Genomic DNA, 17,177 nt, shown 5'->3' on the forward strand with positions numbered 1-17,177 from the left:
ATACCTAGAAAAATGGAGAAATTGTATTCCCGAAAATATTGATGGAGCACGTTGTCAATCTAGAAGATCGTCGGTAAGTGAAATGTTATTCCCTTTAAATTATTTCGCGCTGATCTACAGCAAGTTTCACTTGTTATGTGTTCTCCTTATCTTGGTAGTAGGCTTTCGTTTGTTTGTTTGTGTGTATAGTTAATTAACGTTCTTTCAACACCCAGGGCCATGTAAGGACATGTATCTCATGTATGCAGTGCGTAACGTGTATGTAGTGTGTGGTGCGGTTTTTGGGAGACTGCGGTATGTTCGTGTTGTGTCTTCTTGTACAGTGGAACTGTTGATAAAGCATGTTTTCTGAAGACACCAAGAAAAACCGCGAAGCAACACAACCCACCCGGTCACACTATACTTTCACAATGGGGGTCTATAAAACAGGCAGTAAGCCTTTGAGATTTGGACCATGACAATTAATGGTATTCCAATGAATTTTGATACGTGTTGGTTGATTTGACTTAACGCGCCATTAACAATGAAGGTCATTTTGTTAGCTTAAATGTTTCTGAAAAGCGTAAAAGTTACTTATCACGACATAATTGCATGTGGCAACAAGAGCAGCATTTGGATTTTAAGATTTGCATCTTAATATATTATTATTTATATATTAATTAAAAAATATGTCATTTTTATGTAGTTTGACACCGGAGCAGAGAGAAAACGAAGTGAGGGGAAAAGTGAAAGGAATCCTAACCATCGACGTGACGTCAGAACAGCCATTTGGATCAGGTTACAGCGGCGATCAGTTTGATATCGTGATTTCAAGCCATTGCATAGATGCAGCAAGTGATAATGTTGCTGATCTAACGAAATGCATGAAAAATGTTTCCACTTTGATAAAAGAGGGCGGTTATATGATAATTTCATGTGATATTGGAGCAACATATTACCTGGTAGGAAACTACAAGTTTACAGGAGCGTCATTTACAAGGGAAGAGGTAGAATCAGCAATGATAGAGGCCGGTTTTGACATCGGATATTATGCAGAAATTGAAAATTACGATGATGAATACCACGACGCGAAGGGATATTATTATCTTACCGCAAGGAAACGACCTGTTTCTCAATAATCGTTTAGTAGTATTTATTAACTATTTCGTTGATACTAATTTGTGTCTTTTATGATGATACACGAAATGGACATCAGTCATCAGAACTAGATGAATGTTTTTCTCTATATGATGGTTTCTTCCAATTTGTCGATTTGTATTGAAATCAAAAAATGTGTTTCAATTAGGTTAAATGGAAATATCGAGTGTAAGAAATAGCACAAGAATATATACATGTATATATTTTAATGTATTTGATAATGCTGTATATTACGTGTAAGAATATTGACCTTTAAAAATTTTAAGACAGTAACTTTCTGTAAAATGATTTTGTTATTTGTCTAATTATGTGGCTTATTGGATTTGAAGCAATTATTTTGAAGAGATACGTTACCTTAATTTTAAATCAATTTTAATAAGATCTTATTGATACTACTTTCATTAAACGGATGGAACTTACCGCTATTCCTTCCCAACTTAATTTTAACATACAGTATATACATTCTGCCTTTATTAACATAATTGTCAGTATAATTTGACCGGGTGGAGTTTTTCGCTTTGTATCGTCAAATTAATCAGAACGCGATAACAGGAGAATTATAGGAACATAAATCCTCCAAGAAGGCATTTTTAATGCTTAAATAAAAAATCAATAATCCGACAATTGAAAATATAAATTGAAAAACAGCATATACCGATGCCAGGCTTCATGTTTTATTCTGTCCGTGCATTCTGTCATTACAGCTAGCACCACAAGCCGGATCGTTTAACCATTGTAAACACCGATATACTTGTATATATATTATCGATATTATTTTAAAATGATTTTCAAACATTTTGTTCGGATATATTTTGTATTAAGTCCGCTCCACTGCATATGTGCATCAAATATATTTGTTCGTTTCTATGCAACTTTCGTACCATAATATTGATGAGCTCCGCTGTCTTTTGAGACAACAACATTAGCATATGGTTTACAAATCACCATAGAGCACCCCGTTACTCAAAATCATTATGTATATTATATACACGTATACATAAATGGAATATGTATTAGAGTAAATGTAATTGTATGTAAAAAAATAGAATGTGTTGAAAATGCTAATCTTTGTAAATAATGTCAAAACAGTTGTCATTATTTGACATATAGTCGTTTAATGCATGTTTCAAAAGCATTTAAAAATTACTACGTACTTATTATGAAAAATTTGTATAGCACATTTCTATATTTATTAAGCAAGCTGAAAAAGCACATCTTATTTACTTGCATAAAATACGATAAAAGGGTGCTCTCAAGAGTTTTACATGTTTATTTACACTTGCTAGGCTTGTACACTATACATAAAAACCAGCCGATTTTGTTTATCATAACTGCATGTATGGTAACATTGAACTTTCAACTTGCGTATGAAAATGTTCAATGCAACATAAAGGGGCTACTTTTTTTTAAAGAAACACATGGCTTTGTTTACATTTTGACGTAACATTACGTGTATATTGTTGTTTTTCACGGAATTTTGGGGAAAAGTAAACAATACATATATGTTTTATATTTATATATGATAAAAACATCTTTTAAATAAACAATTGTATAAAGAAACGGGAAAAAATATCCCGACCGGGGCGAAGTGCAGTGCTTTCTTTTTTGTTAAAAATGACGGATGTTAAATGTAAAAATTACCTCTGTGTCTGTGTCCTACGAATGAGTCTTTGGAGTTGACGGGCGTAAGACCCTCTGACAGAGCTAGGTCAGTTATAAACATATTCTCTTGTCTTTGTTCTCTGAGAATTTAATCATGTGTATCATAAAACATGCACCGCTAGTAATCCACGTGTTGACAGTTACGCGACACCACAAATACATTGTATCCATCTAACACAAGTGAAGTTGTTTCATCTATCCGTGGCGATGGATCTAAGCGTAGATTATATAATCACATGGCTCCTAAGGATGTAATATCGTCAAGTCAGATGGAAATCTCAAACACATTAAGCTACTTGAACACCGGTGTTTTGACAACTTCGGCAAACTCCAGTGTGAAAGCGTGCGTCAGCTTCGCCTCGCTGCACAATAACGGTCATCAAGTTCACACATGTGACCGAGTTAAAATACTTTATTTTATTACGTTAAATATAAACTTTTAGCGAAATTAAATATATATATATTTAAAGTTTTGATCTGATTAAATATATATTTAAAGTTTTGATCTGATTAAATATAATTATCTCTGAAATTTACTTTGTTTGTCATGTTTACTTTATACTAAAATATTGAACTTTTTTGTCGTCGCGGATGAGTAATTCTACTTTACGTGAAGAGTCATCATTCGCTGTTCAATTGAGTAAGCTCCTTCCACTTTTGACCGACTTTTATTGAATGATTACGTCACTTTAAAATGACGATTTTATTGCATGAAATATAAATAAAAAGTCGTGTGAGTGTAAATATAGGGATTGGATTCTTAGAGGAATTGCTCCATACAATCATGCATATGGTTAACATAAAAACGAAATCCAATTCCTATATGTATGTTGTCGTCCGCGACAGTCACGTGACCAAACACGTGGGGATAGGAACACAAATAAAAACAATCACTGGTTGGAATAGTAAGACATCCAACAAAGATTTCCATTTCTGAATTCGGTCAAATTGTCAGTTAGATCGTAAAATACTGTATTTTACCAAGTTATTTTTACTTATTTCAACTGCAAAAATAATATCAATTAAAATGGGGGGGGGGGGTTATGTCTGGAACAATATACAACAAATTTTGTATCACCATTTTGTTTGACCATGGAAGGTCGAGAAGAATTCGAAAATGTAAATCATTTATAGTCGCGCGACGGACAAAGGTTGATTAGGTCGCACGAGACGAAGTGTGTTAGGTTACTTGATGGATATTTCAATGTGATACAATCTCTCGCAATATCTACGAATCCAGAGCGTTGTTTAGTTACGAAATTTGGTGAAATGTGTTCCTGATGGGCTTATAGAACATGTACATATACATTTGTATATGTATTTTATGTTATTGGCGTAGCACATGTGTTGATGATAATCAAAAGCATAAATCAATATTATGATGAATGTTACTTTAGAAAAAAATTATATGTTTATATCACCTTGATTGACCGTCAGTACAGCTGTTCCAGTTATAAAGTAGTGTTTAAAATAGTGACTTCGCAAGTGCGAGATATAAAATAGTATGAATAAATGAACACTATGAAAATGTATTGCAATAACCAATCGGTTTATAGATGAATGTAAATGGCACTGTGGGTATCTACATATTTGAATAAGGTGTAGTTTGGGATCACAGTTTTAGCGACAGACACAACGGGCAAGTAATGAATCACCATTTGAAAAGAAGTGAGTACAAATACAATAGAACTGAACTATAATTCATAATTATATTTTTATTTGGTTGAGTAGACATCTTTATACCAGTTAGGATCATTTATGGAGGTCATCCCTATATGCAGTGTATTAGGAGAGTGTTGTTTCCTTGTAATGGAAGCAATTTTAGTTTTTGTTACATACACAGCTTAAAAGTGATATAACAGTAAATTCCACTTGGGCACATGTTTCTGAGGACAGTTGCCCTACACCTGTTCTTCAGGGTTTCGTTTCACAAAGCTTTATAACTTACGAACGTTCGTAAATATTTACGAAAAAGTTAGCAAAACTTACGAAATTCTTAAGTGCATTTCACAAAGGTGTTCGTAACTTTTTTAAGTAACTTACGAAAAGACGTAGGAATCCTCGTTCCTACTGGCATGCATTTCTGGTGAATCTAAGATAAGATATGTTATATTCTTTGCAAATGTAGGAATGATTTGTGCCATTTATTGAAAAAATAGTCTTTAAAATCAGGTGTTGAGAAATATGTTATCAAAAATATATAATCTTTCTTGAAATGTGCATTTAAATTAAAATAAGCTTGAACTGCATGTTTTCATCTTGTGGCATAAAATATATATATCTTTTGGGATGTCACCTCTGATTTTCCGATACCTGTGTCCATAGAATGATAGAATGAGGGAATGATGCACAATGTATTTAATGTCATTCTTAAGAAGGTTTGTAAACTTATTGTTGACAGCAAATGGCTTTACAGAGTGTGTGTGCTCTTAGGTATGTACGAACAAGGACGTATATCTCATTTATAAATCCTTCGTACGAAGAATGTTGGCTTTTTTGCATTTTTTTTTTTTTTTTTTTTTTTTTTTTTTGGGGGGGGAAGGTATTTTTGGGGACTGAAACCTCTTTTAGTCGATTTTGAGAATTTCAATGAAACTTGTCTATAATCTTTATTTGCCCCCTTCACGCATTCAAGGAAGAGGCGCCGGATCAGGCGCGTACATATTATGTAGCTATACCATAGACTACCGTACACCCACATCATTTTTATGTTCTTTTATACAAAATATATGAGAACTCATTTCTTTTACCTAAAATGAAATATAAAATCAAAGGCAGTTATGACGAACTTTTATGTACCCACTATTTTATTTTGACTTCATTATAAGATATGCCAAAATGCATAGACTAGACTATTTGAATTAAACGTTAGTGTGATTATTGCCTATCATACCGTAATGAAATGGCAAGTATTAGCTACATGTAGTAATAATTTACTAGAGTGTCAATTAAATTGTCGAGAAATGAAATGGGTTTTCTTCACTACTGTAATGATCCAAATTTATGCAAATTACACTTGCAATATAAAAGTAAGTACATTGTAACTTCGTTCTCAGAATACCAGGAAATCGTTAGAGAGAAGTTTGATACCTAATCATAATTCACTTGGGAGAGAGTAATGCGGTTCAACAGGGTATAAGATTTGCCCTGAATATCTCTCTAGAACAATAATGACACACAGAAACTAAAAATGGGATCATACCTGTATTATGTGAATCAATGTGAATTGTACTTACCCAACATACATATGGTCTACATGCATGTATGTATGTTGGACTGACATGCAGTACATATTCATATTTAACAACTAATATTTTAGTACATATTGTTAAAATAACATCAGAATGTGGGTCACGCATATTTTGGTAACAAGTTTACTTTGTATAGCTAAAATATACCGCATGCATCTGCACATGGTCCGTACGTGTTGTAAATCGAAAGTGATCATCCATGCATCCCGGTTGGGCCTAGTACTATAAATAGATATCGCTGGACCGTCTGCATGATATATTTGTTTTTCTATCTTTTTTTTACATATGTCAAAAAATGTTTTAAAATTCATTATTCTATAAGCAATTAATATCCCTTGTAAGTGTTCGCTATAATCTGTGTCCATCTCCATCACACAGGTTCTTATTTTGTACCGATGACGTCAAAGTTAAAATTTGGACCAGACCGCGATTTCCGTTAAAATTATTTGCTGATTTGTGGAATCAATAGATAACTTATTTACGTACGTAATGAATTATAAAATGAATTATTTTGATGAGTGTTTCTCGGCTTTTATTGTATATATAATACATTGCTGTGTTTGGTTATCTTATATTAGAAATTGTTTAAGTTTTATGTGTAGTGCACAGGGTTCCTATTGCATGTATTTATTCTACGATAAAATCACTTTTAGAGTGTATTTCTTTCTATATAATTGGTCATACATAAAATAGAAATAATCAACTACTAAACCTGTGACATACAAGCATTATTTCTCGTTACTTATTAATATTTCGAAACTCAATGTCTCCATGTAATTTCCCTTAGGTGATTACACCGCCCGACGTCAACAATTTAAAAATGCTCGGAATTAGACTAAGTTGGCACGATTTTTTAACTGACTGAAAGAGAAAGTAGACCTTGCCAAATGATTTTTTTCTTATGACAAAAGTTCTCCGTTTTTATTTGTAGTTTTACAACGTGTAAATAGTATTGCGATAGATCCACAAATGAAGGAGATATGACGAGTTTTCCCAACACCGGCATGAAAATGCGTAGAAGTTACGACAGGGTAGAGTTGGCGTAAAGTTACGCAAGATTTTTGACGTAACTTACGAACGTTCATAAGTTATGTTATGAAGTTTTGTGAAATGCTTAGTAATTCATAAATATGACTTACGCAAAAGTTACGAAAATTCGTAAGTTACGAAGCTTTGTGAAACGGTACCCTGAACACTAAGCATAGAATGTGGCGTGATATATACTGGAGCAAGCGTTCAACACAAAGTCAAAGTGAGGGGTATCAGCATATGATTCCGATGATGTTCTTGACACGTGTTTCTGCATTCCCATGTTTTTTCATGTGATTAGTCATGTGGTGAAATTTTTTTACTACTACAACTTGCGAGCCCCGAAACAAGGTTTACAATTTTAGAAAAAATATCAACACTCCAAAGGACACGTGTTTAATTTACTGACCACACGCATATAATAGCCATAACTTTAAAATTACATCGCAAAGAGCTTTAGCTATCATTTTTATCGACTATGGCTAGTCTCAAACAGTTAAAAATGCATGTTTCTTATATTACATTCTTATTTTTGAAGAAATATTCTAATGGCGGACCTTAAGGAAACATCTGACCTGGCTAACTTTGACCCTTACTGGTATGCACAATGCTACGAGGCCGACATGATGGAAGATGACCTCGACAGTCTTCATGAAATTTTCAATGAAATTCAAAGTAAGTTAAATTTTATAGGGAGGCTGAAGTTGGTTCCGAGTTCCGAGTTCCGTTTAAGTAAAACGGAACTAGGAACCAGTTCCGAGTTCCGTTTAAGGAAATTCTCTATCATTTAAGATAAACGTTGTTTATTAGAAATGTTGCCTGTTGGCATTTTAAATGGATGATATTAGTAAATCCACTTTAATTTAGTTTTCGATCAATTCCCATTTCCGAGTTCGGAACCAGTTCCAACTCGGAACCAGTTCCTAGTTCCGTTTAAGGAAATTCTCTATCATTTTAGATAAAAGTTGTCAATGTGCTTTGCACATATTAGAAATATTGCCTGTTGGCTTTTTAATGGATTAATATTGGTAAATCCACTTTATTATTTCCTTTATTTCCTCCAATATTGAAGAGTTTACAGAAAACAATACATAAATAAAGAAAGAAACATTCTAACATACACACGTTACACACATATATACATATCTATCAATACAAGAAAATACTATTAGATATTCGACTACATTTGCCATTATCTAATAGCGGAGAATGATTATAATAATTGGCTACAAACATATGTAGATGAGACATCGCAAATGATACATACAGTTTGTAATAACAGATATATACGTATCAAGAGTCTATATATAAGGCTAGCACAAAAACATACATAATACAAATACTCTGGAGTTCACACGATTTAGCATACATATAACTTCAGTTGAAGTTAATACAATCAAATATTTGCCTAAAAAAAAGAAAAGAAAAAAGGTCAGTTATGAATACCACTTTGTACGAACATTTTGTTAACAATAATAATTGAATTTAGTCTAAAGTCTTCCAGTTCATTTTGAGATAAATGGTAGTTAAATAGTCCACCAAGAAGAACATGCAGTAGATGATATTTTGACATTGAATTGAGATAAAAAAAACAAGGACAATGAGCGAAAGTGCTACGTACACCTGTTGCAGAGGATGATTTCATAGCGAAAATTAAGGTTAGGAAGTATTTAGCGAGCACTTAGTGTCTAACAGACATATTTCTAGTTTAAAATTATGATTTTGAATTATTTTTCCTATCCGCATGTGTCCCAAATACCGCGGATGAAGTTTTTTCTCAAAACAAAGTCTTCGTTTCATATTCATTGTTTCCTGTTCCTAAAAGTATAAAACATGAACATCTCTGATTATTTACATGTACATGCTTCTTCATCTTGGCATCAATATCGTATGATTTCGAACTGTAATTTGCATACCAAGGTCACATAGGACTTAATTTATATGTTATCAATCGTGGTAAAGTCAAACAATCGCTTTCTGTACCTGCGTTTTACTTCTAAACATAATGGCATAGTTATTTGAGACTGTCTTTCGTGTATTTTGTCAAAATTGACCAGCTACAGTCAACGAGCAAACATCAATATCATGGATTAGCCATGATGCATAAATATCCAACTTCACCAAAGACGTGATTAATATGGGTACAAAGTACCGCTTGTTTTAACGGAGGATAAAATTTGTAGTGATTACGATTCGGGTAAGTTTGAGAACTGCGCAAATATGGTTAGTTACAACCTTATACCAATATTTAAACGCTCAACATAGTTATAATAATGGTCGAAATCGTCCAATATCAATGAAAGTCTGAACTTCATTTATTTTGGCTAAAACATCTACCTTCCATTGGAGTGAAGGTTTTATCGTTATCCTCAATATAGAACAAAGTCATGAAAAATACATTGGAGTACATGTGATAATCGTGAATACCACTTTTGTTTTATGAAATATGTGCAGGCGACATCCGTGGAAAGCGTCTCCTAGATATTGGAACTGGACCAGCGATTTATACGGTGATATCAGCAAGTAATTATGTAGACGAGATCTTCCTATCTGACTATGCTCCACAGAACCGCGAATATCTGACGAAATGGTGGAAAGGAGAAATATCTTACCCTAAGGATATCATCGATTACATTATTGAGGAAGAGGATCGTCAGTAAGTTCCAAATCTAGTTAATTTTATTTACAAATCGTTAAATAAGATAAGAAATCTTTGTTTAACTTAATATTTATGGAAATAAGATTTCCAAAACAAAAATTAAAATCAATCTAAAAATTCTATATGTCTACTTAGATGTATCAAAATAAATAAACATTATATAAATATGTTTTTTATGCATAATAAATATAATTACATTGTATTCATCACATAATCCTCCTGATATCCAGTGATTTCGCCCGTGTAATATTTTTGCATATGTCACTAGTGTTATATGACCTGAAGCGATTTCCATTGGCTGTGCCGGCAGGAACTTTATTGTGATGTCATTACCGTAACAATAAAGTGACGTCAGGAAAACTTTCTACGAGAACGGTGGAACAAAATGGCCGTCTCTTCTGGACTTTTGTAACACACGTTGACGTCTTTAAAATTTAATTTTTGCTCCCATTCATAAAATCTCATATGAAATGAACACTCATTTAAGGTAGACCGTCCCTTCTGGTTTCCTCTCATGGATTTCGTTCATTTTTTGATATTTTGATTTTAGGTATACCCTGATCACAAAAACCGCATAAAAATCATATCATATTTCCTCCCTGTAGCATCCCGTAACATACAGATGTATAAATAATATACCTGTAACATGTTCATACCTTCAGTAGGTGATATAGAATCCATTACTATATCCAATAAGCTGTGTTTTCCACAATAAAACGAAATATCGTTATTTTAAAATTAAGTCCACACCCAATTTTAGTGAAAAATTGCATGAAAACAGTAATGTTTTCATTTTTTCTGAAAAAATGATCTCAAGAAAAATCGATTTTTTCAGAATTTCCATGAAGACTGGCTTATTTGCAATACGAAAAGCCAATAAAAAGTATACTTCACCGCATTATCTTTTAAATTATGACCGATTTGCTTCCTACAACTCCTTAAATTTTGTCTGAAAATGTTAAAAAATTGGCGAATCTGTAGCACTTTTCAACGTTTTATGTTATTTATCTACCCTTGTTAGTTTTTACCGATTGGCACACCTTTATATTGATACACTTCAAGTAAACACTCGAAAAGGTTCTAGACGAAATACTTGCTCGAATGCCGATTTCAGAAGCGAGTTGTAATAGATGGGTACGGAGAAATAAAATACGTTTGCCGGGATTCGGATAGCGACGTAACAAACTTATGACGTCACAGAAGGGACGGTCTACGTTAAGATCCTATATATAATGTATATATGTGTACCCGACTTTATGGACAATATATTACATACATGCAGTTAATTGTTTTATCTTACGGTAAATGACCAGCCAAGGTCACCAAAGTCTTATGCACCATGAATGGTAGCTTTTTATTTATACCATTGGTCAGCTGTGGTTCAGTGGCAGATCATTTGACGAAGCAGCAATGATGGAACACAAATCTTGCCATCTTGCTGATACAATGCCTGCTCGGCGGCATGATTCAGTGATATATCACTATAAAAAGGGCAAGAGTTCCTCTATACAAGATTGATATTGTAAGTCACAAATACTCTCTGACGTGTTTATTTGTCCTTCAGCATGACTACGAAACAGAGAGAAGATGAAGTAAGAGAAAGAGTAAAAGGGATTTATCACATTGACATATTGTCGGAACAACCACTAGGATTTGACATCAACGACAGTAAATTTGATGTCATAGTTTCGGGCCACTGCTTAGATGGACTAGCAACAAATCTGGCTGAATTTAAAAGATGTTTACAAAACGTCTCTTGTCTACTCCACAATGGCGGGTTTTTTATTATGTCTTGCGGTGTTGGATCCACATACTATCAGGTGGGTGAATACAAGTTTGTCTGGAAGTCTTTTACCAAAGATGAAGTAAAGCAATCAGTGCTAGATGCCGGATTCAGTATATTGTCCTATATTGAAATATCTGATATTGGTGATAAATACTGGGATGCTGAAAGTCATTACTACATTGTTGCGAGGAAACAATAACTTACAATAAATATCTTCGTACTGTTTGTAATTTTGTTATCGGCAGATAATATATATTATGAGAGGTCCATTAAAGATGCTCCACCGCTGACGAATGGTATTTTTTACTATCAAAAACAGGAGCAGACGATTTAGTATTTTTCTTTAGTTACAAAAGTTACTTACTTAACACTATTACCACCATTGAAAAGTTTGAGCTCCTAATTTTATTTCAAAAAAGTTAAACATATAAAAAATAATTATTTGCATCCCAAAAAAAATCCGTGGCACTATATCCTACATGGAATAAAGTACTGATTTGGCATGCACCAAAAGCAAAACAAATAATCTAATATTACTTTGTGTGTTAATTAGACATATATATACACGATTAACCACCAATTATTGTTCAAATGATGAATACCAATTATGCTCTGTCGGCGGTGGAGCATCTTTAAGAGAAAGTGATATTAATTACAGTAGGTATGGACTGGACGTTACAGAGTCTGAGGCGTTTACAACTTAGCTACATGCATTTCCCGATTTTTCAAGATACATAGTAACATTGTACGACATCATGTATTGTATCATATACCAAATTAAAGACAAATTATCTATCTGTCGATTGAAAGTATTCCAATTGTAACTTATACATAGTGTCTGAGATGTTAACAAAACTGGCTACATGTATTTCCCGATTTTTTCAAGATACATAGTGATATTTATACGACATCATGTATTGTATCATATACCAAATTAAAGACAAATTATCTAACTGTCGATTGAAAGTATTCCAATTGTAACTTATACATAGTGTCTGAGATGTTAACAAAACTGGCTACATGTATTTCCCGATTTTTTCAAGATACATAGTGATATTTATACGACATCATGTATTGTATCATATATCAAATTAAAGACAAATTATCTAACTGTCGATTGAAAGTATTCCAATTGTAACTTATACATAGTGTCTGAGATGTTAACAAAACTGGCTACATGTATTTCCCGATTTTTTCAAGATACATAGTGATATTTATACGACATCATGTATTGTATCATATACCAAATTAAAGACAAATTATCTTACTGTCGATTGAAAGTATTCCAATTGTAACATGTATATTTAAACAGATTGTTATAACATAATAATCATACGTAGGCAAAATGATATGGAACTTCGGGATGTTGAGTCCATAGTAATAGAGTAAGTCCTTAACAGAATTATGTGACTTATTTGATCTTACAAACAAAATAGCTGAGGCCACATGCTTCATGAAGGGTTGTGTCCCTTCGTTGGTCGATGTCATTCTTACTAAATGTCCTAATTTTTGTTTTGAACCAAAACATTTTAATTGTGGTGTGAGTGATTGTCACAATCGTATTGGTATTGCAATAAGAGGTACAGTACCTCTTAAGTCCAAGGCTTTTGACTGCATTCCTCATAACCTGCTCCTTGGGAAGCTGAAAGCATATAGCCTCTGTGAGCAGGCCATCAATTTCATTAGCAGCTACCTGAATGGCAGGATACAGCAGGTCAAACTGGGACCCAACACCAGTAAATGGGCGGAAGTCAAGAAAGGAGTTCCCCAAGAGTCAATTGTGGGACCCTTATTTTCTAATATTTTTGTAAATGACATTTTATACCTTTGTAGATAAGTGCATCCGCCTGTACAACTATGCTGATGACAAAATTCTCTCAATGATCAGTTATATTTTTTTCTATATGAAAGACTGTTAAGAAATAGAGAGCAAAATACTTATTGATTGGTTTAATTCAAATGGCATGTAGGCAAACCCAGAAAGGTTTCAGGTAAATTGTTTGGGTAACAATAACAGCAGAGTTTTAAAATCTACTGTTGTAGGTATGGAAATTTTTATGTGAAAACAATGTGAAGCTGCTGGGTGTTGATATTGATTTTCTTTTAAACTTTGATTTACATATCATATGCTTATGCAGAAGTGTATCAAAGCAACTTGCAGTTTTAAAGAGATTGAAGAATTATCTTATTAAGAAAGGTAAAATAACCATTTTAAGTCTTCTATTTTCAATTGTCAAATTTTAACTATTGTCCATTAGCTTGGTCATTTTTGTAATCTCTCAAACACAAGGAAAATTGAAAAGATGCAAGAGAGCTGTTCGTTTTATTGAAAATGATTATATTTCCCCTGTCAGAGACATTTAAGACTAAGTACAAATTTGATTTTATACATGTAACTAGAGTGAAATATATGGCTGCTGAAGTTTTTAAGATTTTAAATGGTATTTCTCCATAAACATGTATTTTAAATGATTTAATTGATAAGAACGTAGTATGTTACAACCTCAAGAAACACAACTCTATGTTGATTCCAAAGGTGAACACCTCAACATATGGAAAAAGATTTTAGGTTTGTGGCATCTCAGTTGTGGAACAGTCTGCCGAATGACCTTAGACTAGTTGATAACTATGGGTCGTTCCGTAAATTGCTGAGCACCTGGGATGGCCAAATCTGTTCATCTTCCATTTGTTCTAACCCCGACAGTTGAGTTGTCCCCCTTTGACATGTTTCCTTCCGGTCATAGTCACTATCCATTGTATGATTGAGATATGGTTTTTTCACAGACATTAATTTATCTGTTATCTTTAGGTTAACATTTTACATATTTCTTTTATTGATATTACTTTTAATATACACTATATCAGTGTTTATTCTATCAATTTTTCCTTTTTGCTGTCTTGGCATAAATGTATTGTAATGAAACTGGGATTGTGTGTATATGTGTAATTCAGGCTCTTGCCCTCCTCTACACTCTCTTTACAACCCTGTTCCCTTGTGGGTCAAGTCTGACCAGGACAAGTAGTGTGGTCACAGACCACTTTCCTCAGTCTATTATTCTTCAGGTCCTCTTGGACCACTAGTAGAAGTATCTTCGAGTTCTATAAGTCCAAAAGACTTAACTTAAAAGAAAACTAGAAGTCCAAAGATAAATTACTGATTCTTTGTATTATTAAACATTTTCAAATTCAACAATAACAATTAATATTTACAAGATATTGGTAATGGAAAATAATATTACAGTATTGTAGATACATGGACAATATTAGCAATTATCCAATTATGTCTTCTCAATGAACAACTCCATCTATGTACTTCTGAATTGGTAAGTTTTTACAATTAAATTAGAGAATTGTCCATAGAAACTCTGTCACAATAATTTAAGCAAGTCAATAATAAATTAAGCCATCAATTATCAACAATAGGTCTAAAATATCAGATTACAATAACCTTAAGTGAATTTGATAATGAATTAACTATAACCTATCTTAGGAGACAATAGTATAATTATAAGACTTTGAATCCAGTCTAAAAATAGTTGCATAAAATCTAAATATAGATGAACTTATTATTTCATAGAAACATATAAACCTCTTCTACAGAGAGTTATTACACTTGTAGGTACTATTTTCCCTAATCCATACCAATAATATTCAAATTACTATACAATAAATAAATTTCTCTATATTATACCACTCCTCTTCCACAAAGTAAATAAATACTTTGTAGGCAATTATCTTTAACCTCAACGGTTATAGGATCTGGAATATTATCTAAAATTCCGTAGAATTTACCAAAAGTTAATATTGTTTACATTATTTCATAATGAAATAATATCATATAAAAGCCTAATAACTGTAAAAATAATCCAAAAGTCTTATAAGACCGTACGAGTTGTCTCCCTTATTTGTATACTAACTTTGCTATATACTTTAAGTTATCTATCCAATGGTTATGAAAAGGCGCATGTATACACCAATGCCGACGGGCTAGAACTGTCGAAACAGCGATGCACGCCGCCTTTTATAACCTTCCGTCCTCACCATGTGAGGACGTCCTCATCAGATGAGGCAAATTCCTCATCTGATAAGGAAAATATCCATACAAGGAAAACGTGACCTCGCGTGCGGGGTCAACAGTAGTATTTACTACGACCGAGCAGCCGTGTCTAGACGATTCCTTCCGCAACATAGTGCGGGAATCTATCGATTAAAATACATATTTTACAACAAAAATGTACCTCTATAATATAAGTAAAACCTTTCTTATTACATTTATAGACTATTATAAACTATAGAATGCTGAAAGCGAACTATTACAACCGTACGCTTCCGAAGTAGTTCTCTCATGACGTTACATTGCTCGCCATGTTGAGAGTGGGAACGGGATGAACTAAGATAAACAAACCATGAGTTCAGACGTTTATAACCCGTAAGTAATAGAACTATCATTGCGAAAATGATCTATGAACTCATAAGTTTTACACAATATGCTAACAACTTCTAAAATTATCGATATGATTACAATTTTACCTTGCATAAGCAGGCTGTAACGAATCCCGTATACCAGTAGCAGTGTTATAATGGCGACCGGGCAACACTAATTTTAAGACCCAGTAGACAAATAAAATCATTAAAAATCGAAAAGTGAATAGATTTACACAATTCCGTGTTCTACAGTTAGAACAATAATTTTACGAACATCCTAATTAATATTGGCGTGTAATTATCGCTATTTATCATAAAAATAGTCGAGTAAACCCCGCCGAATACAGAGGTAAACAAAAATCAGCTGTTTACAAGGTCTCTCGATCTTGTTATAATAAGATCACACTCACACAGTTTTCCATACCAATTTACCATGCTCAATACATAAGTTACACAAATTTATCTACACCAGAGATGTATAGCCTACATTCTCTATTCATACCCATCCGAAACTAAAATTATAATAAATATCCAAAACTGGAATTATAATTATCACTGATGCCTTGGCAGAGGCCCATGCAAATCCAGATTCGCCACATTACTCCCTGCTTTTAAAATATTGACGTCCGCGTCAATGCTTTAATTTACACACCATCACTATCACAAATTCAAAACAGTAATAAAACAAAAAATCTTAGTATGTTACAATATGACTGTTACATGCACTTGAATTATGGTAGCTGGCACTTCGCAATATAACACCATATCTACTCTTTTTAACTTTTCATTACTGTTATTCAAAACAACAACTTTGTACATGTTCCAATTTGTCATCCGTTACATGCAGTTATATAAAATGTAATTTCAGTATTTCGACAAGTATTAACAAAAACAAATATACAGTTTTCATAACTGTCATAATCAAGAGTTTAACTCCACAGAATATGTATTGATGTATTATTATATGAACAGATTATTATATAATAATAATGATAATACTGATTAAAATTATGGCTGGCAGATATACCCTACTCAATAAATCCACTCTCAGTCAAAACTTATGTTCCCAACTTGTATAATAATCTAAGTTTTCCCTGAAATGAACATTACAATATAGTTATACTTTTATACTCCATCTAAAAAAAATACAAACAGGAGTTCTAAAATATTCTGGTATGTTCAGTGTACGCTTGATATCGACCCTATCCCAATTAATTATAAATACCGT

The 17,177-nt window shown here is 33.0% G+C and overlaps 1 protein-coding gene across 1 annotated transcript; it reads left to right on the forward strand.

Annotated features, from left to right (window-relative positions):
* Nucleotides 1–7,583: 7,583 nt before the first annotated feature.
* LOC138310646 (nicotinamide N-methyltransferase-like) lies at nt 7,584–14,470 on the forward strand. Its single transcript, XM_069251930.1, has 3 exons — nt 7,584–7,754; nt 9,534–9,735; nt 11,303–14,470. Exons 1-3 carry the CDS (start codon nt 7,628–7,630, stop codon nt 11,721–11,723), a joined length of 750 nt encoding a protein of 249 aa, XP_069108031.1. The 5' UTR covers nt 7,584–7,627; the 3' UTR covers nt 11,724–14,470.
* Nucleotides 14,471–17,177: the final 2,707 nt, after the last annotated feature.

This window comes from Argopecten irradians, chromosome 16 (assembly GCF_041381155.1).
Source record: "Argopecten irradians isolate NY chromosome 16, Ai_NY, whole genome shotgun sequence".
Classification (NCBI taxonomy): Eukaryota; Metazoa; Mollusca; class Bivalvia; order Pectinida; family Pectinidae; genus Argopecten; species Argopecten irradians.

What these genes read in the sequence shown, in the direction of transcription:
- LOC138310646 (XM_069251930.1), top strand. Translation starts at nt 7,628, where the DNA reads ATGGCGGACCTTAAGGAAACATCTGACCTGGCTAACTTTGACCCTTAC. An exon ending in AATTTTCAATGAAATTCAAA is followed by an intron (nt 7,755 to 9,533) that starts GTAAGTTAAATT and finishes AAATATGTGCAG; the next exon opens with GCGACATCCGTGGAAAGCGT. An exon ending in ATTGAGGAAGAGGATCGTCA is followed by an intron (nt 9,736 to 11,302) that starts GTAAGTTCCAAA and finishes TTTGTCCTTCAG; the next exon opens with CATGACTACGAAACAGAGAG.